The 25,263-nt window shown below is 38.3% G+C and overlaps 1 protein-coding gene across 1 annotated transcript in view; it reads left to right on the forward strand.

The window, feature by feature from the left end:
- The window catches only part of CCDC141 (coiled-coil domain containing 141), a 171,533-nt gene that overhangs the window by 128,823 nt on the left and 17,447 nt on the right, over nt 1-25,263 (forward strand). Inside the window, exons 11-20 of the mRNA XM_006760570.2 lie at nt 172-363; nt 3,637-3,816; nt 8,955-9,134; nt 9,696-9,821; nt 11,615-11,803; nt 12,865-13,044; nt 15,041-15,190; nt 21,814-21,954; nt 22,734-22,928; nt 24,511-24,694. Of these exons, the coding sequence (XP_006760633.1) occupies nt 172-363; nt 3,637-3,816; nt 8,955-9,134; nt 9,696-9,821; nt 11,615-11,803; nt 12,865-13,044; nt 15,041-15,190; nt 21,814-21,954; nt 22,734-22,928; nt 24,511-24,694 (1,717 nt within the window). The remainder of the gene's footprint in view (nt 1-171; nt 364-3,636; nt 3,817-8,954; nt 9,135-9,695; nt 9,822-11,614; nt 11,804-12,864; nt 13,045-15,040; nt 15,191-21,813; nt 21,955-22,733; nt 22,929-24,510; nt 24,695-25,263) is intronic.

Raw genomic sequence — 25,263 nt, forward strand, 5'->3', positions numbered from 1 at the left:
AGACACCTTTTTTTTTTTAATTTTGGAAAGTTGTGCCTTCCTTTTATTGAGGAGCATCTTGGTTACAAGTTCAATTAATAACCGTTATAGATGGATGTGCAGAAGGTAATGAAATGTGAATGTTCATGATTCCCCTGTCAGCTTCTGACCCTCTGTGCGTTGCTTTCATAGGAAGCATCACATGAATTAGAAGCAGCCACAAAACTGATGACAGAGAAAAATGAATTTGAACCTGATGAAGTAGCATCACTTTCTTCTAAAGCTAAATGGCTAGAGGAAGAATTAAACATACTTGGCCAAAGCATCGGATCCAGGTCCCAAGTCCTGCAGACCTATGTGGCATTTCTAAAGTCATCAGAGGAGGTACAGTACCTGTGTGCTCTCCGTTATCAACAAGGTAGCCCCTGCCATCTTCCTACGTCCTATGGGGATGGGAGCCCTGGTGGGTTGTTCCATATAGTCCACCCCGGTGCCTTTACTCACTGATAGGCCCTTGATTCACCAAGGCACCATATAAAACTAAAGCAGTAAGTCATTTTACTAAAACACAATACAAATATGTTTGTGTAGATATACATACAAATAAGCAAAGTGGTTGTGTTAGAATACTTTTTACTTTGGCCCATACACATTTACACTATCCTAAATATAGCACAAAATTATTTTAAAAAGTCATCTTTTAACCCATGGTGGGAAAGGTATAGAGAAGTGTTTGTTTTCTGAATCTTTATTGCCAAAAACACACCTCCTTGATTTCTGGTTCAGTTTCTCCTTCCATGACCTACTCTGGCCCCTGGATCTGTGGGTTTAGGGCTGAAACCTTAGCTTCGCAAACACCACCTTCTCAGAAGAACCTATGTTCTTTCCTCTTCCCAGCTTTCACTTCATTGCTTTTCCTAGCTGGCAGAGCCTTCTGTCCCAATCTGGGCAGTGCTCTGGCTCTGTCACTCTCCTTCCCCCTCAGGCTTCCTTCTTTCCTCACCTGCTCATGGTTACTCATTTGCATTCCATTCTCCATGCTCTCAACTCCCTGCCTTCCACCCTGACAAACCCTGCCAATTCCCAATACTAGATCAATCCAACACTCTGTTTACTCAGCTTTTCTTTCCAAGCTTCCAGACACTCCTGCAGAAAATCGTACAATTGTGCTGATTGGCGCTGTTACAAAGGTATGGATCTCTGCCTCAGCTGGGTCTCCCATATGCTCCCTATTGGCACCCATTCAGTAGCAATTTTCAAACATCTTACCCCAGTTTCCATGCTTAAATCTCAGCTGGTGCCCTTACTTCATATATAACAAAATAATAATAATAATAAAGAGTCCATTGAGCCTAACTGCCTCAACTTCCTTGGACTTCCAAACCAATTTTATTCACCCCTTTTCCACTGTGGCCAAAAAAGTCAAGTCCCTACTTCTCTCCAGCACTGAGAAAAAATTAATCCTTCCCTGTATGTTCCCACATCCTTCAGAATCTAGCTCTACTAACCTCCTCTAATGTTTGAAATTGGCTTTTTCCATCACTTCCTTGCCTTTGGTCTACAGTTATGCCCAAATGGTCATGAAGGCAACCACTCTAGACTTTCCTTCCTTTTACATCTGGACTTGACAATGGGAAGATGACATTTCTTGTCTCTACTTGCTCATCCTCCCCAGTTCTCATCCCACAGAAATTTAATCCAGCCATCTGCTACCTCTTCACTCCATTGAAAATGTCCTTGTAAGTTACTTACTGATTGATAAATGAAATCTCTATTTTCAGTCTTCATCCTGCTTAATCTCTCTGCCACATTTATTTAATCCTGTTATTCTTACCTCCTTTGGCTTAAACTCCCTCCCCCAGATTTATTTAAGTATAATTTACATAGCATACAATTCATCTATTTTGGAGTACAATGATTTTTATCATATTTATTGAGTTATGCAACAGTCACTGCATTCTAGTTTCAGTATAGTTCCATCACCCCGAAAGTAGCCCCAGTGCACTTTTTAGTCACAAGGACTGATCTGCTTTCTATCTCTATAGACTTGCCTTATTTGGATACTTCACAGAAGTGGAATCACTCTGTCTGCTTCTTTATCTGTTCCTTCTTCTTTTTCCTAATTTGGTTCCCTGTTCCTGAAGTATGGAGGGTCGCAGAGTCCTTGCCTGTGCTCTCTCTTGAACATTCTTTTCCTATGAAAATTACACCCCCACCCACCTATGGTTTCAGTTTACCAATAATTCAAAAATGGCCTCTCCTTACTATGCCCATAACATTGTGTGTATATTGTCCTTGTGTTGTAATAACTTGGTTTTGGTTATCTTTCTTCCAGAACTATCTTTGGGAATCCAAGGAAATAAATGCTAATTCTTAGTTGGACAGACTCCTTGGAGGAGGTAGCAATTCAACTAGCTCATGAAGGATGTGTAGGAGCACAAAACTGAGAAAAGATCATTCTGGGCTGAGGAGACAGGCATCAGCAAAACAGGGTCATGAATAAATAGGACATGGGAACTGTGCAGAGCACTTCAGTCTGTGAGGCCGTTTGCAGGCTCTCTTATTAAATTCATTTAAATTAAGAATGTTGTTAAAATTTTTAAAATACAGTGACTAACCATCACCTGAAGTTTCTCGCCCTGTTTAGATTGATTTTGGTAGTTACAAGCTCTTTGAGTCTTGTCCTATTGACCATTAAGTATTGTTCAAAATGCATAAAACGTGTGTCAAACTTTTCCACTATTTCTATATCAGCCAATTACATGTTCATCTTTAATTCTATAGGCACATTTGATTTTATATTAGCTCTCTTCAAAGAAAGTGATCGAAAATAATCCAGTACTGCATACATTGGTTAGCGAAGGAAAAAAAGTGTAATTCTAAGGAGATCAAGCAATATACTTGATAAGATTAGCTCATGAAAGCAGTTGAATATTAATATTTGTACCGAAAATTAGTAATTGTATCCTCATTCAAGGTTATCACTGATTCAAAGCAAATAGTGAGTTACTAAAATTTCACTGACTTATATTTATTTTCTTATTCATTTCTTGTCTGGCTTTCTTCTGAATTATAAAACTCAGCTTTAAATATTATCACACCCGTATTTGACATAAATTGTCCCCAATTGCAAAACATACATTATACAAAATACATAAGTATGATTTGGGTCACAGTAAGTAGGTCTGATAGATAATAAACTTGTTAGTTCAATTTACTACCCAGTAGTAGTCCAGTCTGTAAACAACTTGGATAGATTTTCATATCGTTTTAATAAATTGACAATAGTTAAGTTATTTAAAGAATCCTGGCCCTGGCCACTGTGGCTCAGTTGGGTGGAGCGTCATCCTGTACACCAAAAGGTCACATGGGTTTGATTCCCAGTCAGGGGACCTACCCTAGTTGGAGATTCAGTTATCGGCTGGGGCATGTAAGACTGGCAACTGGCTGATGTTTCTCTCACATTGATGTTTTTCTCTCTCTCCCACCATCCCTTTCTCTCTCCCTTCCTTTCTCTGAAAAAAAAAAAAAATTCTGAAATGCAGTTTCCATTTAATTTTTACATAGGCTTTTATCGGAATCTGTGTCATTTTCTTAAAAATGTGTGCAAGTGTTCTTATCTTGCATTTATATTCTCTCTTCCTCTCTCTCTCTTAGGTAGCGGAGCAGTGTGAGAGCCTGAAGGAGTTTTACCGAATGGAAAGCCCGAGGGAGGAAGAGGACACCACGGAGGCCAAGCACTGGTCTGACTCAGTCGAGAAGCAGTGGCAGCTCTTTTTAAAAAGGAGTTTTTTAGTTCAAGACCTAGGGCTTGAGTTCCTTAATTTGATAAATATGGTGAGAATATTTATCATACCTTCTGCAAGGATTGCTTGTCAAAGTCAAAATCTTAAGTTCAAAACTTCAACTATCCATCAGCAGTGTGGGTTTAGAAAGTTCTTAGCTTCATTCAACCTAGAGCAGTGCCAAAGCCTAGCATGTGTGTGTTTATTTAGTCCTACACTTCTCACAAGTTTTAACTATCTAGAAGAAAGATGGGCTATAATCCAAATGCAACATTTTTATTATTTACATAGAAGTGTACCTTAGAGTTCTAAGTGATGTTGAGAGCCTGCAACAAAGTCCTGACAAAATTTCCAGTGGCTCACGTTAACATCTAGGCTGAATCTTCATTTTGAAGAATTTCTTACTGTAGCATATCTTTCTATAGTGAAGCGCCATCATATTTACAAATGTATCCTAAACTTTAGTTGTCCACTTATGTCTGCAAAATACTCTAGAATCTTTTTATCAACCTCTGACCCATATAAAGTTCTCTACAGAATTCTTAAAAGATGGTTAAGCCACTTCTCCTTCAAGTATCTTCCTAATGAAACTGCTCATTGCATTGTTAGAAAATAAGAGCTGCTAGAAAACATTTTTTAAAATGTTAAGTCAAATCTGACTTCATACCTGGTTCTAACCCTCTGTAGTTACACGAGGTAGGGAGACACTATGCATATTTGATTTCTCTTACATGTGAAAGTCTTTCAAACATTGAAAATAATTGCTGTATCTAATCTGAGTCCTTTCTGCAACAAACCACATGCAAATCCTTTCTGTCATTTATGAGGCAGCTTCATTTCTCTCTCCATCCTGATCCTCCCTCCCCCAAATTTTTATTTGTTAAAGTCATTCATAAAATATAACCCAAAAGTAAAGTACAACTTTAACACAGAGTACAACAAAGTGTACATCATTCTTTACTAATGAGACTTAAGGCTATGCATTCATTTTTAGCCATGATTTCACTGTGCTGGTTCATATTAAGCCTGTGATTGAATAAAAGTTGCGGGAATTTTTATTACAATTCCTGCCAAGCTAGGTCCTCCCGTTTTATATCTGTGTCAGGTATTTATCTTTTACATACACATGTGGGTCTTTATATTTATTTCTATTCAATGTCATCTTGTTCATCTTTACCCATGATTCCATCTTGTCAAACTAATTTTGCATCTGCTATCTACTACATTAGCCAACTTTCCTGGGTTTAATTCTATATCTACCTAGCATCCTATCAATTGCATGAAAATAATTTGGCAGAAATCAGGTTGGCTCATAGCGACCAGGAGATTCTTTCCAAAGTGCTCACAAACTGCTTGATCAATGATGAACTTCTTGCACGGTTTTCACTGTAAAGCTTTCCAATCTGTAAACTATGTAGCCCAGTCTTCCCCCCTTTGAAAATCAAGGCATTTTTCTTTCCAGTGGTAATTTGGTTCTTGTACATTTGAACTGTCAATATCTTTTCTGCTCCTTTCTTCTGTTGACTTGCAAAGATAACTGACATCTACAATTTTCTCAGTACTCTGGAATGTGATTAATCTCAGTCTGGAGCCTGAATTCATTTGGAAGAGTTAGGTTTTATCTAACTACCCTCATCTACTTTCAACTGCAATGTTCTCTTTCTCTTCTTTGTTTTTTAGTTCAAGACCTAAGGCTTGAGTTCCTTAATTTAAAAATCATGTGAGAATGACATTATCTTTGTTTCAACCTTTGTTGTTTGAAAGCCATTCTTATTCAATTTGTGTGGAAACAAAATATACAGGAAACAGTTCTAACATATCTTATACTATCTTTAAATATCAGAGGAAACTTACTAAGCAATTTGCCCTTGTTCTTAGGTTATCCAGGTGCTTTTTGTAAAAATAATTGTTATTTTTCATTTGGAATATTTAGGACATCTATTATCTATCCATCTACCTACCATTTATTTATCTTTTACATTTTTACTTTGTTCAGTATATATTCTTCCATATCTTGATTGTGTACTTCTCTAATTTGCACTCTTAAGAGAATTCAAATATTTGCAAATTGTATTTTTTGCTTAATTATTACTAACTTCATTTCAGAAATTTTACTTCTTAGTTCTGTAGTTTCCATTTGATTTGTTTTAAATTGAATTTATTGGGTGACATTAGTTAATAAAATTATACAGGTTTCAGGTATGCAATTCTACAATACATCATCTTTATATTGTATTATGTTTACCACCTCAAGTCAAGTCTCCTTCCATCACCATTTATCCCCCATTACCTTCTTCTACCTCCCCAACTTCCCTCTTGCAATCACTATACTGTTGTCTGTGTCCATGAGTCTTTTGTCTTTCTCCTCTCTCTCTCTCTGCTCTCTCTCTCTCTCTCTCTCTCTCTCTGTTAGATTTCAATTGCTGATTAAATTATCTTTCCTATCTTCTCATTCTTATGCTCCAACTTTGGTATACTTTAATATATATATATATATATATAAATTGATTTCAGAGGGGAATGGAGAGGGAGAGAGAGACAGAAGCTTCAATGATAAGAGATAATCATTGATCAGCTGCCTCCTGCACACCCCCTAGTGGGGATTGAGCATGAAACCTGGGGCCATGTACCCTGACCTGGAATTGAACAGTGACCCCCTGATTCATAGGTTGACGCTCAACCACTGAGCAACACCAGTTTGATACTTTTTTAACTATATTAATCATGGGCATTTAAAGTGTGTGTCAGCTAATTACTATATCTGGATCTGGAGTTGTCTACTTTTTCTCTTGCTTTGCAGTTATGTAGTCCTGTCTTGGTAGGACTAGTGAAAATGTATCAAATGTCAGGTGTTATGTAAAAAAATGAATCCTTCACCCTAAGTTCCTTACCACTGTCATATGATAAGTTCCTCCTTACTGATAAGAATTATGGTCTACATAATTGTTAACTTCATTATGGTCCACATAATAGTTCAGCATCATTTTGAGGTAGGGAATTGTTGGTAAAGCAAGTGAAACCCATTTTTTTATTCTCATGTCTTTTGGAGCATTAGGCTTTTAAACAAACATTATTATTGAAATGTGGTAACCAGTTTGGCTGTTAAGAGGGGAGAATGCCAGCTGGCATTTTCCGCTGAGTGTTGCGCTCTTGATTGGGTTGCCGTGGCTCATATTTTCAAGCTTGAAATTGAAAAATTTTCAGTTCATCTAAAAATCATCAAGATTAGAGAAGCCGATTTAAGTGAGAAATCTGGCAGACATCTTGATAAAAGTGCCAATTTACAAATTCATGATGGTGAACACCAAGATGTTATTTGGGGTACCGCCTTCCTGTTATCAAGGTATCTAAAAAGCAAGATATCAGAAGACCATTTATTGTGCCTGCATATAAATGGAAAATTGAGAATTGAGTTTCCTGTTGGTCTAGGTTATGGCAAAGTTTTCCATGCCCTTCCACAGAAGTAGAATGAATAGTGTGTTTATTAACTAGACCTCTGGTAGATTAATCTTCCTGAGAGGTCAAAACACTTAAGTCTGGCCAAAACCGGTTTGGCTCGGTGGATGCGTCGGCTTGCGGACTGAAAGGTCCCAGGTTCGATTCCGGTCAAGGGCATGTGCCTGGGTTGCGGGCACATCCCCAGTGGAAGATGTGCAGGAGGCAGCTGATCGATGTTTCTCTCTCATCGATGTTTCTAACTCTCTATCTCTCTCCCTTCCTCTCTGTAAAAAATCAATAAAATATATTAAAAAAAAACAAAAACACTTAAGTCTGCCAAGTACATAATCACTGTTTTTGGATCCTGCCAGCCAGACATCAACAAATGCTACTATATCTCTCCCTTTTCCAGACCTCACTCAGACCATCACTCCCTGCTGCGGGATAGCTGTCATTGGCATGCTGCAAGGTCCACATTTATATTAAACTGTGTATTACATTGCATTTTGATTAGTAGTTTCTTAATAGTAGGTGAAAGATACCCTAACTTTACTTATAACATAGATTAAAATTATGATTTGGGCTGGATCCAGCTGAAGTTATCAAATATCTTTCATAATATTTAGCATCTTGTTAACCATAATTAAAGAATGTATCATTTGATTCCTAGATCCCCAAATTCATGGGCAAAAATCTCTTTAGGACCTGCAATTATCTTTTTTTGCAATTAATTGGCTTTTTATAATGTCTAAATTAATATAGGAATATAAATATGCAATATTAATGCTGTTTAAATTAATTTAAAAATAAGATGGTTTATTATTTTAAAATATCCTGTTACAGTTTTATGACACCATCTTCTGACTACAATCTAGGAGGTCCCTTGACTTTTAGATACTTAGTTGTCATTGTCATTGTAGAAATCCATGTACATTTGCTCCTTAGAAAGTCAAGGATTTATTGAGAAGAGCTGGTCATCAAAGTAAAAATCATGGTTTTGCCAAACAATTATTCTTCTGCATGTTTCGATGTTTGTGCGTAAAATAGCACACGATCTTATCTTTGCCTCTCTTATCTTTCTTCCTCCAATTAAATTCTCCCTTGTTTAAAACCATTGTTTAAAGGATTTCAAATCAGTCAGCCAGAACATCTAGAAGCTGGGAAGGGAATCTTTAAACTTAGATACTGTGCTTCTGGTTGCACAATAGACATACAAAAATGAAGATACAGCTGCACATCTCAGTTCTTACAAAAGGGAGTAACTTGAGGAACTGGGAAACTTAAAAAATCCTTGTAATATATACAATGGAGCAGTTTAAGAAAAGATGGCCTAGAGCAATTTGCCGCCTCCTATTCCCTAATACTGAGGTTGTGACATCTGCTAATTGAGTGTGTTAAAATGAAAGGTAGAATACACTTTAAAAAGTATGCATTAAAGTAATCTTCACTTTAATATTTCTGTATCCAGGAGCTCATTCAGTCACCCTCTTGAGCCCCAGGAAATAGACTCTAGCAGGTGACTCCAGCATCACTGGGTGCTTGGAGAACTCAGTACCTGGTGCGCAAGCAGGGAACATGGGTTCTGAGAGCCTAGCCATGCCCCTGAGCAGGCGCGCTCCTGTCTTGGCTTGCTATTAGAACCGTCCGTGCTCTGCTTTGGTTGTGATCATGTTTGCCTCCTAGAGTAGATATATGAAAAATGTTGTATTACTTGGGAAAGAAAAGCCATCATATGGATTATTAATTTAACAGGCAAAAGAGAATGAAATATTAAATGTGAAAAATAAAGTGCACATTATGGAGAACACTATGGAAAGTCTGAAGGCAGAAAGGGAAGAGCTCGGCCGCCTTCGGATGGTGTGGCGACTTACAGCCGCTGCCAGCCAGCCCGTGAAACAGCAGTGGGGAGCGTTCAAAGAGCAACTGAGAAAGGTGAGGAGCACGCAGTGGGGGACATTCAGTCTTAAAAAGAAATGAAATCCTGGCACATGGAACCTTGAAAACATTATGTTAAGTGAAATAAGTCAGATACAAAGGGATGAATATGATCTGATTCCTCTTAGGTGAAGTACCTGGAGTAATCAAATTCAGACTAGAAGTCACCAGGGGCTGAGATGAGGGTGGGAATGGGAGTTAGTGTTTAATGGGTACAGAGCTGCGTTAGGGATGAAGAAGTTCTGGAGATGGACGGTGGTGATGGTTGCACACCCATGTGAATGTTAATGCCACCGAACTGCACACTTAGAAATGGTTAAAATGTTCAGCTGCGTTATGTATATTTGACCACAATAAAACCAAAGAGGAAAGGGAAACCGAGGGCCTATGCTTTTCTTCATTAATGTGGTTTAGAACCAGGAGCTCACTCGAGGTCATGAGTGTTCTCATGGGATTGAAAAGTTTGATGACACAGCATGTCATCACCAGAATGATCGTCATGTATTTGCTGATGGTGGCAAAGAAAACATATGCTTACCCATCCCATGTTTATTTCAGACTACTCACAACTTAAAACTTCTTCAGGAAGCACTCATGCCTGTGTCTGCACTTGACCTTGGAGGGAGCCTCCAGACCATTTTAGGTCTAAGGAAAAACTGGAAGGCAATGAAGCCTCAGTTCCAGGTAAAGCAACCAACTGATAGACTTGGGTGAATGGAAAACATTTTTTCAGCCATTCGATTGCAGTTCACCTAATTAACTTTAACAGACTGATGAGTGACTTTTTTTTAAAGCATTGCTTGTCTAAAAATCCACTTAAAAACACACTTTTTTTACTATGTTTTCTTTTCTCACTATTCTGTATCTGATGATACACAAATATTTGGGCTGTAAAATGTCCTAAGGGTAATTATCTTAGATTATTATAATTTACATTAAAGTATTTTCTTATTAATGTATTGATCATACATATAGGCACTATAGTCATTTTCTAAGGGGGAGAGCCATGTTTAGATCAAGTCATCTCAGAACAAGGATGAGCACCTCTGACACAGAGGCTAAGCTGCCCTCCGCCCCTGAAATGTCCAAAGTGATGTCACTGTTTCCACTCTCTGGCACCCCGGGCTCCTACCACCTTCCCAGGAATTTTGCTGTGCTCACCTGTTTTCCCTCTCAGAGAGCCCGCAGGATGTGAGAGAGAAAACCACGAGCCATGCTCCCAGACCCTGACTGCTGATGCATTCCATACCCCAACCTGCTGCCACTCCTAAATTCAACACAACTGCCAAAAATGGTCACCAGTCATGTAATCCTCCTGACTAGGTTCCTGTTCTTTGCTGCAAAGTTAAGATACCCGTGTTTCTGTTTGTCACAACTTTGTGTTGGCTATAAAGAATCCCAGATTTAGAAGATTGAAGATTCTTTTTACAAAATATCTAATTTACATTCATTTCCAACAAACCTATATAGTATATAATCAACCCCCGACACACACACACACACACACAAACATTGTTGCCCACAGTGAACTCTTAGAAAATCCAATTAGCCTATATGTGAGGTTTTTTGATGTGCCCTGTGTTGTATACTTATTTACATTTTGTGTGTGCTTGTGTGCACATGCCCTACACATGCAAGAGTGTGTGTATGTGCAAACTCCTCTACATTAGCTATGTCTAGCTTCTTTAGCTCTGTCTCTGTGAAATGCATATTATTTGATGCCCACCTGCTTGATTTAAACTTGAAGACCCTTATTAGGTCACTCTTCTGCAAAGTATTTCCTTAGCCTAAATCATTTCCATTATTTTTATCTTTGCTGTAAGATCCAAAATTATAATAGCTTCCTCTCTGAGTTGTCCATGCTTTGCAAATTCTACCCCAGGATCTGCAACTCTATGAGGGATGTATGAGTAATGCTGGGTAAAAGGGGAGGCAGGAGAGCCTTAGCTGGTTTGGCTTAGTGAATAGAGCACTGGCCTGCAGACTGAGGGGTCCTGGGTTCGATTCCGGTCAAGGGCACATGCACGGGTTATGGGCTCGATCCCCAGTGGGGGCATGAAGGAGGGCAGCCGATCAATGATTCTCTCTCATCATTGATGTTTCTATCTCTCTCGCTCCATTCCTCTCTGAAATCAATAAAATGTTTAAAAATATATCTGAAACACATTTACTTCGCAGATAACTAGAATATTTGGTGAGCTATAGAAACACATGACTTTTCATTTCATCACTTAACTTTGATATACATTTTTTTTCATTGCTCATAATTAAAAAAAAAATCTGAGAAGATAGGGATGGAATAATATACCTCTAGCATCAAACACAATACCTGAATTTGCAGGGGTGGGGGTGAGGCTCACGATAAGTTTTTGTTAACAAATGAGAGAATCGTTGGTTATTTAGATCTTCATAGAGTCCATTATTAAGTAAAGAGCTCTCTGAAAGCTGGACTTCTTTTATGGCTGTCGACATTTCAGCAACTGAATGATGAGGTTCAATACATTATGAAAGAATCAGAGGAGTTAAATGGCAAAGGAGCCCCTGTGAAAGAGAAGCACCAACAGCTGAAGGACCTCATTCAACTCCATCAGAAACAGAAAGAGAGGATCCAGGACTATGAGGACATCCTGTACAAGACAGTCCAGTTCCACCAAGTCAAGGAAGAGGTGAGACTTGTCACAGATGTCTACAAGACCCTCCCTTCTAAAAGGAAATATAAATTATTATATAAGTAAAAGCCACATTGCTTACTCTGATATTAGCAGCTTTCCACATCGGGCCTCCAAGGTTTCTCTCACTGTTCCTCTGTCCTCCCTTAGGTTTCAGCCACACAGCTCCTCTCTGTCCCTCAAAGGCAGTGCACACGTCTCCAACTCTTTGACTCCCGGACTGCCATTATCTGACAGACATTTTTCTCTCTCCTCGACTCTCCCTGCCCCTCCTTCCAATGATCTTACCTTGCTTGGACTGACTTTCCTCTCTTCTAAATTTCTAGAACTCTCATTAGTTACTCCACTTATCTGTCATTGTAGCATCTTGATTTTTAATAATCTTTTAACCCAAACTCAAGTAAGCTCTTTGAGGGAAGAAAACAAATTAGATTTATTTTTTATTTTTTATTTTTTTGTATCTCAGGCACCTGACATCATAGAGTATGCAGTAAAATCATTGCGGATGGATCACGAGAATTCTCGCTTCATAGTACACAGTGTTTTACAAAGCATCATACTTTAAAAAGATATTAGCTTGAAAGAACAAATAATAAATAATTTCAAAATGCAATGGGTATTTAATTGTAAAGCGTGCCTTTAACATTATGCAAAACATTTTTTGTACCACCCAATAGAAACTTATGTGGCCACTGGGTAAAGCTAGCAATAAAACTACTGGTCTGCAAAGTGTTAATAGCCTTTATTAACAGAAAATAGAGATATATTGGTATCTCTTTAAAACAGCCTCTGAATTTACTCAGATCATAGACCTAGATGTTCCTAAGGTTTTAGACTAAAAGAGTGTTTTCTTCTTTAATAGGAATGACTTTAGCCCCTCAGCTTTACCTTATAGATTTGCAGCATTGTAACTCTTATTTGGTCATAGCACTAATAATTATAGATGGACTTGGCAGCATTTGACCAGCTAGGAAAATATGTAATAGGAAATAGGCTTTAAAAAAATCTGTCTCCATAAAAATGAAACACAAGTTAATTGTAAATGCTCTGTATTCCAGCTTGAACATCTCCTCAAATCAAGAGAACTGGAGCTTCTAGAGCAGCCAACGGAACTGGATAATGCTCGTGATGCCCAGATTCGCCTCCGTCGCTCGCAGGAAAAGCAGGCACACATAGACCAGCTCCACAAATTGGCCCTTTGCCTGGGAGTGGACATCATCTCATCAGCGCAGCGGCCTGTAAGTCACTTCAAACACCATCGCTCATCGCTGTCACAGGGGGGCAGCTTTTCAGAGAGAGTTGAAGAGAGAGAGAGAGAGAGAGGGAGACATTGCTGAAAGAGAAACATCAACTGGTTGCCTGGGTGTCACAGGGGGGCAGCTAGGCAGACTGCCTCGTGTGTGCTACATTTAAAAATGCATTAAAGCACGGGGCAATTATCGGTGGTGAGTTTCTAGCATCTATAACAAAAGAAAAACATTTTAAGAAGAAAAATCTGATTATAAAAGTCTTGTTTAATACATCTATTCTCATGCTAATTAAAAATGTGTTTTCTAACACAGCAGTTAATTTTTTTGCATTTGAAATGTGCTCAGTGCAACTAAGGAACAAAACTTTTAATTTTATTTTAGAAGTTTACAATGTAGTTATTGGAAGACTTTAAAATGTCTTGGGAACAACTTGGATATTCCCATTTTAAACTAGAAACTATGAAATTTCATTACAGATAAAGTATTTGTGATAGAAATGTAGCAAAAATTGAGATGTGCTGTGAGTATGAAATGCATACCAGATTTCAAGCACTTAGGATCAAAAAACCTTATTAATATATTTATATTTGGTTGTGTGGTAAAATGTTAACATTTGGATTTAGTTGATTAAACTCTATTATGAATATTAATTTCACCTATTTTTGTTTTTACTTTTTAATATGACTACTAGCAAATTTAAAATTATTCATGTGGCTCCTGTTTTATTTCTTGGGCAATATGCTGCCTTAGCATTGCAGATCTGGAAGGTATCCGAGAGATCACCTGGCCTGGGACACTCACTTTATAGATGAAGAACCTGAAGCTCAGAGAAGCTGCTTTAGCCATAAAAGCCCATCAGCCTTTTTTTTTACTTTTTAATATGACTACTAGAAAATTTAAAATTATTCATGTGGCTCCTGTTTTATTTCTTGGGCAATATGCTGCCTTAGCATTGCAGATCTGGAAGGTATCCGAGAGATCACCTGGCCTGGGACACTCACTTTATAGATGAAGAACCTGAAGCTCAGAGAAGCTGCTTTAGCCATAAAAGCCCATCATGAAAGAGCCCCCTGGTGGAGACCAAGGGCTCTGGGCATTACCGTTGAACTGCCTGAGTCCACAGGATGGGTGTACCTTACTGAGGTGTCTAAAGATAGGGAAATCATTCCAGACCAAATTTTCATAAACAGCACATTGGGCTCTGATGCAAAATATATGCATATTTAAACTTAAAATTATATATATAATTTTAACTCCCAATTTAAGGGAAAGAAGGTTATGTTTATTCTGTAGAATATTAATCAAAATAATGGCCAATTTTATTTTAAAGTTAATTTAAGTATCCACTAAACTCTATGGAATGCACTGAACCGAAAGTATTCTTTTATTGAAAGATCTAGGAATAAAAATATCTGTTAATGGAATCTATTTTTACCAAGAAGGGGCTTTTTTAAAAAAAAAATAAAGAGTTTTATTTTATTAATAAATTTACTTTAAAAAGAAAGAAGTAAGACTCCTCACTTTGCACAAATAATGCAAATTGTTCTCCAGTCGCATCTGGCCTTGGCCCTGGCAGCCCTCTGCTGAGTGGAGATTGGAGGGAGCACTGGCATAATGAACCGGAGTTGAAGCTCCAGTTGACAGGAAAATTACTGCGCAGAAGCCAAATGTTTCTAATGCTTGCTTTCTGCCTTTTGAGGTAAAAATTACACCTTGTAATGAGTGGTGTCTCTGAGGAGCTGGTATGATGAGCAGACTTCAAAACTGAAGTTTCAAGACTGGAAGTTTAACGGTTCACCTTTCCCACCATGTTGGGTATCTGGCTTCTTTCTGAAGTCCTTATATTCAAATATGCTGAAGGTATTTCAGGAGCCTGTTTTGTGAAATGTCACTCATGAGTTTCATAATGCAGGTAAATGGCCTACTTGTCTCCCTGCTGCTTTGCCTGTTCCCTTTGTCATTGCCTTTTCTCTTCCGCTTTCAGAGCTGCGCTAATGTGTCTGCAGAGAACCTGCAGCGGCAGCTGGACGTCCTCGAGGGGGAGAGCGTGAACTGGCGAGCCCGAGCCCAGGAGTACGGGCGGACCCTGGCCGGCAGCTTGCAGCACTGCGCCACGAGGGATGAGATAAGCGAGGTGGGTGGCAGGGGTCACACTGACACACTACCAAAAGCCTCTCTGAGCCAACACTTGTCTCAATGTTTGTTTGCACGTATGCACACACACAGAATCAGGAGACTTTCTTTTCACTCCTGGCATTAAAAAAAATTTTTTTTCCCATCACCAGAGGATATTTTTTTCCATTGCTTTTCAGAGAGAGTTGAAGAGAGAGAGAGAGAGAGAGGGAGACATTGCTGAAAGAGAAACATCAACTGGTTGCCTCCTGCACGTGCCCTAATTGGGCAACTGCAACCTAGGTACATGCTCTTTGACTGGGAATTGAACCCTCAACCTTTAGGTGCATGGGCTGACATTCTAACACCAGCCAGGGCACACTCTTGACTTTTAATCCACAGAGCAATGGTCTCAGAACTCAATGTTTGAATAAACTTCAAGCTCCCAAACTTGTTGAAATCAGTACATTGTCAATGCATTGAAAAACCTAGAATTTATTATATGCTTTTTTTTCTCCCCCACTCACACCCTTATAGCACGTATCTGTTGAGTGCATGCAGCCTGTCGGGGCAGGAAGGGTGACACTGTCCCTTTGCAGTCGGCTCTGCCTGCTGAGGTTCTATTTAAGTGCCACTGACTCATGGTGGAGCAGATGCTAAGGGCCGGGAGAGTGGGCTCTTCGCCTCAGAGGCTACAAAGTCTTATCACCAAAGTCAAGTATCTGATTTTTTATTTATTCAGAGTAGCTTTTCTGGCAAAACAACTCCTAGAGAAAAATAATGAACAGATGAAAAGTGTCCTTCACATCAGTGCACTCCCCTATTACTAAATTCAACCTCCTCTCCCTCAATTCTGCTTGGCCCCCAATCCCCAGATACATACTGGATTGCAACCACTACCCTTCCCTAATTAAACTTTCCGTTCAAAGCTCTACCTGTTCAGGATAGCAAGGGTCCCAACTCTCAACTGGAGATTGGCAGAACACAGGTTCCATGATTTCAGATCTATCCCCAGTTAGAACAAAATGTCTCTGAGTCCATTTGTCACAAATCTATTAGGAAACAGGGTGGGGGAGAAGGAAGTAAACCTACTTGAAGTTTCTGTTTATGTCCAGTTTTACGATGCAGGCCCAAACATATCAAACATTATCAAACAACATTAGAGCATGGACTAAAGTATTTGTAACTGAACTTGAAGAGCCCTTTCCTGCAGGCCACACTTTCATAAACCACAGGTAAGGGCCAGGCAAGCACTGCTAGAGGGAAAGGAAGAGGGAACAGAGCAGGAGAGGCCAGGGAACAGAGGTGGCAACGTTTTGGATCTTGCTATTCAATAGGAGGGAAGCAACAACTACATCAATAATGATGTTCATTTTAGCAATGTGCTGCAGGACTATAGTTTCCACTCAGATGCTGTTCCAGGCAGTCATTTGGGACTAGAGATTCATTCAGGGTTAAACTCACAGTGTATCCTGCCCACTAGGTAGTAGAATTGCCTCTTCTGCTTCCTGTACTGCAGTTAATAAGGAAAGCATTCCTAGAAGAGCATTATTCTCCCAAAGCTATAAAATTTAGGCAGTCATAAAAACAATGTGTTTACTATCTTTCCCCAAAGTTATCTTCTTTCCTCGTCTTCCTTCTCCCCATCTTTCTTTTCCTCCCTCCTCCTTCTCCTCCTGTTCTTCTTCGTGGCAACGTTTTGGTCTTGCTGAAAATTGCTCTTCCTGCTGTGATATTCAGCCTCTACGGAAACCACAAGTGGAGCTGGCTAAGGCTTATTCCCAGTCCCTTCCTGCTCAGTTTCCACCTCCATGAAGCGCTGTGGCATTTGTGGTGCTGGGTCTCCTGTTCAGGCCCTTCCCACAGTGGGTTCTGTTTACAGGCTGCCTTGTGATGAGCCTGTGCTGGGAGCCAGCTGGCAAGGACAAGAGATCACTCTTCCAGTCATAGTAGGGATGCCCCAGGATTGTCTGTACCTTACCAGGAATGAGCAACCAGATATGTGCAAGCTTGAATTAGGAATCAGATGTCACTCTAACATGATCTTAAATATTAAGAGACCTGTTCTTCCCCTTTGCGTCTACTTCAAACCCAACTAATCTTTGATGTAGGTTATACTTTCACATGTAAAGGGTCTTTGAACATCGTTGGTCCTTTCTCCCCTTCCCTTTCTTATAGAGATATATTCGGCATGTCACAGTGTAGTGTCTACGCCTTGGCCTTTCCAATTATGAGCCTAAAAGGGAAAGTAATTACAAGTAATATTTTCAGTGCCCTTTAGTAAAATAAAGATATGTGTGTTCTGGCTTGTATTATGAATATCAGAGTACAAACAGATGACTGATTCCAAGTGAATATTTGACACCTAGGCAGTTTTATTATTTTTGTCTTCATTAAAATTTTGGTATAGATAATTCAAACATTTTGTAAAACTAAAAGCAACATGTTCCACTACTTTTTTTGTATAAAAAAATAAAGTCGGGCCCTAACCGGTTTGGCTGAGTAGATAGAGCGCCGGCCTGCGGACTGAAGGGTCCCAGGTTCGATTCCAGTCAAGGGCATGTACCTTGGTTGTGGGCACATCCCCAATTGGGGGTGTGCAGGAGGCAGATGATCGATGTTTCTCTCTCATCAATGCTTCTAGCTCTCTATCCCTCTCCCTTTCTCTCTGTAAGATATCAATGAAATATATTTTTAAAAAATAAATAAAGTTGGGTACCTTACCAGGGAACTAGACCATGCATAGCATTTGATTTTTTAAAAATTTCTTTATTGGTTAAGGTATTACAAATGTGTCCTCATTTCCCATTAACCCCCAACCTCCCTCCCCACTCCCTACCCCCAACTCGTGCTCTCATCCCCCTGTTGTCCTTGTCCATTGGTTTGGCTTATATGTTGATTTGAAAACACGTTTTTCTTCTAATATTTCATTGTTTTCTTAAAGAGCTTTTTTGCAAGTTCACAGATTCTGAGTTGAAATGAATTTTGAAGGATATCTGGTTTAACATCTTTATTCCTCGGATGAGATGTATACGATAGTTTTCACCTATTGTGCCATAGGACTGCAGAGTTTCAGCTCAGAGAATGTCAGGAGTCAGCTTTGGGCCAGGGGCTCATTTACTGGCCACCAACACACCTGTCATTTGCTAAACTCAGACTTCACCTTTCAGTGAATGGTTTAGTTCATTCAATTATTGCACATCTGATGTCAAATGTACTTCTTTTCTATACTTTTCTCGCCTATCTTTACTCTGTGGTGTATATGTCATAGGCTGTTTGTATGATCTGATACAATAACAGTTAATTTGGTCATTTCAACCAAAACCACTTTCTTGATGTTGCCGTAACTAACATACATGGTTTTAACTACATGAAAGGCCCTTAGAAAAGGACGTGGTACCTCAAGGCAAAATGAAGTGAGATGTTCTAAATGTGATTTTTAAAAATGTGATAATTTCTTAAAGACAAAGAACCATGGTTTTGGGCCTTGATCATCTTTGGTTAAAATATTAGTTTTTTAAATTTCATATACTAAATGACACAGGACATTATGAAAATTCATTTTCTCCATGTCTCCCTACTAGAAAACACAGCCTTCAGACTGACATATTTTGTGATTTTTTTCTCACCCATTTCCCACAAAGATATGTTTGTATGCATGAATGTTGAATTTCATTATGTTTTGTCGCCTGACAATATAAAATAAGCTATTAATACACAAAGCACTATAGACATTCTCTGCCATATTATATGACAGAACCTCATTACTCGTTCTTTACCATCTTCATTTAGAAATGTAGTAAGTTAATATTGAGCATATTTTCTTCTTGCAATCAGATAAAAAATTACCTCTACATTTACATGACGTTAATGGAAATTTGTAGCTAGAGTCTCATTATAGACCACAAACAATTACTTTGCTGAAAAGAATAGTAATGACAGAATTGGGTTGCTATCCATTTTCTCAAATTTGCAATCAGAAGCTTTCATATAATTATATTACTTAGCCTGAATTTTTTTGCACTGTAGCAACATCTAAACATCAGGAAGGAAACAGAAAATGACTATATATACCTGTATATCTATCTATCTATGTATCTACCTATCATATGTCAGAGTTTTTGTTCCATGGATACAAGGCAGATTAGAAATGATAATAGACACATATACAATTAACCCTCCTGACATTGCATGGTGGTTTTCCATTGACAAAATGACCATGGACATTCACCCCCTAGAAAGAAAAGAAGCAGAAAATGTGTGTACAGATGAGTAAAAGACTTGATCAGGGCAGAACAGAAAGTTATTTTTTCTGTAGATTGATAACTTTTGTTCATCATTTTAAAAGAAAAACCTAAATTATTGTCATTCAGCAAATATCAGCATGGCTACCTGTGGTGACAGGAGGGTCATAAGAATGCAGAAGTCCTCAGGAATCAGAGCCCAGGGCAGGTTAAAGCCCCTGGGACTTCAGTCACAGCCACCCGTCCTCAGGCCCACCCTGGGTCCATTCAATCACATGTGTAAGAGAATAGGAACTATTGTGATTTGTTCTGAAAACGTCCATCTCATATGGTTAAAATCTTAGAAGTTTGGTGTTTTACATCTACAAAATGCCTCTTCTTTCTAAAGGATATAGAGAGCTAAATTGTAACATCGTAGTTATATTCAGAAAATAAACTTAAATACATTATGGACACAAAACTTGCAGGGTGGATAAAATGGGCACTACTGAGGCATGCTGCCACCTATAATTTAAAACGGGGCAACTGTCTTCTCTTTCCAAGCCCCCTACTTTCTGCCGGTACAAGACTGGCCTTAAGCACAGCAAGACAGCGGTGTAGTTGCTTTATGGAAGGAGGGCAAGAAAGTCTTATCCCGAAATCTCTCCAGCGCTAAGGCTTAATAATCTGCCGTTACTAATTGTATAACAAATCATTCCGGTTTAATTGTGAGTCTTTGGGTCCCTTCATTTCAAACGCAAGCACCCCTGGGAGATGACAACATTGCAGCTTTCTCTTCCTAAAATGAGCATCAATCAGAAAGCTTTTGTCTGGATTGGGCACAATGGTGGGCAAGAAATGAAGCTCATGAAATGGCCATTAAAAGAAATGGACTACTTGTTCTGTGTTTTTAGTTCTGGCCAAACATGTGCCATAGCTCTAATGAAAGGCTTTTGTGTGAAACATACTTCCTTAGTTTTAAAATGTCCCACGTCCCCTCCATAAATTGGCCTTGTCAGCAACAGACTCACTAATAATACATTCTTGTGCCAGCACTGCCCAACCAGCACTAAGAATAGCAAGCTGGTCTCCTTGTCGTCAGCCTCTACCTGAGAGAGGCTTACCGCTCCCTGGGACATTTGGTGAGGATGCTCATTCTGCTAGTGTCAAAAGACCTACAGTTTTAAAGTCTTCCTATTTCCCTCCTAATTATAGCTATATTAACTTAGCCTGCTTATTCCATAGCAAAGAGCAGCAAGTGAGAAGGTAGGGAAATCATACTATTCACTAGGGAAAAAAATCTCCCTCTGAATTATGTAAGACTCATAAATTTTTATGAATATGATTTATAACAACATTTAAATATTTCTGGTAAATTTCATCTTGCCACAAGCTTTGGTGTTTTTGGTGGTTTATGTGCTCCAGTTGAGCAGTTGTCTTAGCCATCGCCACCATTCCCCATTGTTGACAAGCTAGCTAAAGTTAGAAACAGCTGCAGGAACAATGATCCCACAGTCAAGCGACCATGGCACTCAATTCCTTTAAAAATATGACCACAGGTTATGTGGAGATTAGATGGGAAGTTAAGTTTTCATATTAAAAGGTGCAGGTAAGAAAAGTAAGCATGACTAGATTTCTTTTTGCTGAAGGTGGTTCGTGCATGCTGCCTCCCACTTGTATCTGCAGCGGTCCTGGATCCCAGCTGGGAAAGGCACAACATTTAAGATGGATTTCCAGTGGGACCCAGAGAGAAAAGTGCCAGCAACTTTGTCAGAGGAGCTCATGTGTCAGAGAGAAGCCGATCCCATGTCACATACCCATAGTGCCATGAACATTCTTAGGCCTTTACGTCATTTTCAGTGGAAGTGCTTACATTCTGAAACCAATGGAAATGAAATTGCACTCATTGTTTATCCGTCTTCAATTTCTTCATCCAGAATAGACTTAAAATTTCATGGCTTAGAATTAAAAGGTTAAGATTCAGCCTTTCTCCATTCATCACATATTTTCAAATAGATGTTGATCTTTCCCATCTAAACAGCAGATGTCAAACACACAGGGAATGGAATGAGTAGAAAAATGATACCAAATAAGTACAAATAGGAAAATTAGAGTTGTCTAAAGTTCATGATATCTTAAAAACTTTATTGGTGGAGGCCAAAGGATATTCTATAACAGTAAAGCTAATTATAAATTAAACTCTAAAAGTACTAAGACAAATTCATAATTACTTACATTTTGGGGATATGTTTAAATTCACATTATATGTTCACTTAGCAGACATGTTTTTCTATTGAAAATCACTGAACACATCTTAAAGATTATGAATATCTTGAAGTGTTTAGATGTTTTCATTTATTAGAAGTGAATATTACTGTTCTCATTTTAAGGAAATCACCTCTTTCTTTTTATTGACCTGCAGCTCAGAGAGTCATTCAAGGATATCAAAAAGAAATTTAACAATTTGAAGTTTAATTACACTAAGAAAAATGAAAAAGCTAAGAATCTGAAGTCTCTGAAATATCAAATTCAACAAGTTGATATGTATGTTGAGAAAATACAGGTAATGAAAAAGTGTGTGTATGTGTGTTTGCATGCACTACTACAGTTATTGCAAAATCATTTTGCATTTCAATTCTAGATGCCTAATCCTTGGGCTTTTTTTTTCAGCATTGGGACTGAAAAGGGAGTTATCCATTTTTATAGCAATTAAATTTTTATGTAAAATACATAATAAATTGATTTACCTTTGAAAGCAGCTCCAGAATGGTTTCTACCAAACCTACCTAGCCTCTCTGCTTCCATTCTTGCCCCCAACACACAGAAACATACACACTCACACACATGCACACACATACACACATATACACATATGCATACATGCATATACCTTTGTACATCCGCTTTTTTCCCCTCGCACCTGCTTGTGTAAGGACCTTTCTCCACTACTTCTATAGTTCTGTTCACCTACCTTGATTATCACATCTACAGACTAGATTATTTGAATGCCTTTTCCAGGAGACAGTGAACTTACTGAAGACAATAAAATATCTGATTTTATGATCATTGTCTTATTTTTTTTATCATAGTATCATTCTCAAAATGTGGAATAGACCCTGGTCTACAGTTAATTTTCTATATGTTTTCTGAATGCTGAATTAATATACTCTCTAGAAGAAAGCCATTCTTTCCAAAATTCATTTGCAATAATTATAATTTGAATATATTATAATGGAGAAAGCTTCAAATAGTTTTCCCAAGTGTTTCTCCAATATTTAATCACCAGCTAGCCTCTTAAATAAAAATTGAATTTTATTTTAAAAAATTTATTGTTTGGCACAGGTTTTGAAAAGGAAAATGGAAAAACTTGAGAACAAGACTCCTGAATCTTTCTTAAATTACCCAAATAGTAAAGTTACTGTCCTTTTGGAAGCCATGAAGGATTTGCAAAAACATGTGGATGAGTTTGATAAAGTTGTAACAGATTACAAGAAGAATTTGGACCTGACCGAGCACCTCCACGAGATGATAGAAGAGGTATCTGCTTCCTGGTGTGGTGTCTATACTGTAATGCTGTCCTAGAAAATCACTCTGAGACTTTAAAACAATGCTGTAGGAGCTATTATTGTCACTAAGCCCATGCATCATTCTCCTTTCCATGATTATTTGTTTAGGACAATTACCTAAAGTAGAATTACTGAACCAAAGGGGATGAATGTTACAACATTTTGATTGTATTGTCCAATTGCCCTTCAGAAAGACTTGACTAACTTTCTCTTACTAGCAACATATGAGAGTTTCTCCTTTCTCTATAACCTTGTCAACTCAAGATGTTTAACAATCATGAAATTATGTTCACTGCTGGGTATCTGTTTAAAATACCCAAAATGACTTATTTAGTTCACAGAATATGAAAGTTTTTAGAAAGAAAGGGTGATACTTGGATATTTCAGGTATAAAAATTGTTATTGGTGTTATTTTTATTTTCTCAAAAGGATAAAATGGAAAAGTATACATAAAATATATAAAATTGACAAGTTAAAGTTATTTTCACACACATATTTAAATATGTTTTTATTGATTTCAGAGAGGAAGAGAGAGGGAGAGAGAGAAAGAAACATTAATGATGGGAATCACTGATGGGCTGCCTCCTGCACACCCTCTACTGGATATTTAGTATACAACCAGGCATGTGCCCTGACCAGGAATCGTTCATAGGCCGATGCTCAAATACTGAGCCACACTAGTGGGGCTGCACACTTATATTGAAGAAACTTTGCACTTGAAGTTCTTGAGTGTTCTTTGTAGCCCATTATTCTGAGATTTAAAAAAAAACAACCAAGAAACAAACACCTCTATTTACCACTGATGCAGTAGAGTTTTTAGATTTAACACCATATTAAGGAGGATCCAGAAGATTACTCTTCTATGACACACAGGTTTGCTGTAGCTCTGCGGCACTTATTCAAAGCTGGCTCCTAACGAAGTCATGTGTTGCTATTTCCCACTCAGCGTAAGAGCTTGTGGCCTTGGTCAGACATGTTCCTTCCATCATGGTTATTTATTTTAGTGAAGAAACTCAGTTCTCCAGTGTGCTTTGGAAATATGACTGTCTTCTATTACAAAAAAGGTCAAATGCTATTCCTTAGGTGATATTTCCTTAATCCATAGACTACATCTCATTCTTAAAAGAGAAGTCGTTTGATAATAAGGCAATACTTTATCCATGTATTGTTAATGGTTTCAATGAATTAGGCTGGATTTTGTGTTTGGGCTTTTTAGTTTCCTTTTAGCTTATATTTGGATTTCTAGTGCCATATACTTCTTATATTGCCTGTTCTTGCAAATATGCAACCTTCCTCTTAGGAATTATGCTTCAGACAAATTTAAGAAGGCAAGAAAAATCAAATGAATTTTCATACTTTTTCTTGTCTGACTCTAATATCCAAGTACAAAGTATATGATCATGCTTTGATATTTTTTATTAAGACTTAGATAATTCAAACTAATGTGAATATAAAGTTTGAAAAAATTTAAATTTGATACTTCAGTGACCAAAGCAAAGAACATTAGAATGATGGTGTCTCCTTAATCTATGCTTTGTTCCATTTTAATGTAGTGTCATTTTTGGTGTGAAGATGCAAGTGCCACAGTTGTAAGAGTTGGAAAATATTCCACAGAATGCCAGACAAGGGAGGCTGTGGAAATCCTCCACCAGCAGTTCAATAAGTTTATCACGCCTTCAGTGCCTCAGCAAGAAGAAAGGATTCAGGAGATCAGTGACCTCGCTCAGCGATTATATGGTGAGATCTCTCTCTCCCTCTTTTTTTAAGGATTTCAAAAGTGTTTTAATAATTCCATAAAACTTTCCCCCCTCATATATGAAAGAGAAAACTTATTTGAGGCCATGACTACCTAAAAGCATAAGTGTGAATAGATATTTTTCTAATGTATTTCATGTGGTTTTACATGAAATATTTTTTCTTTATTGTTGAAAGTGTTACAGATGTTTCCTTCTTTCCCCAGTGAGTCCTAGCCTGCACCCTCCCTCAGCCCCAGGCCTTTCATCACACCATTGTCTATGTCCATGGGTTGTGCATATATGCATACCAGTTCTTTGGTTAATTGGTGAGATCTCTTTTAAAATATGCCATGATTTCCCATGAAACAAACCTATGCTAAACCTCATCTGCCGGAAGCCGGTCCATCCTTGCTGCTTGACACAGTCGCTGCAGGAAAGAAACATCTGCACAGCATATGTTTCAAGGGACCTGGCGTATATAGCATACTGTTCTTAATATGTTTGCTCCCCTTAGCGCTGTGTGTTTTAACCAAGGTCACCTCTCCGAGAAAGGTTGTTTCCCCAGGTAGG

This window comes from Myotis davidii, unplaced genomic scaffold (assembly GCF_000327345.1).
Source record: "Myotis davidii unplaced genomic scaffold, ASM32734v1 scaffold370, whole genome shotgun sequence".
Lineage (NCBI taxonomy): Eukaryota > Metazoa > Chordata > Mammalia > Chiroptera > Vespertilionidae > Myotis > Myotis davidii.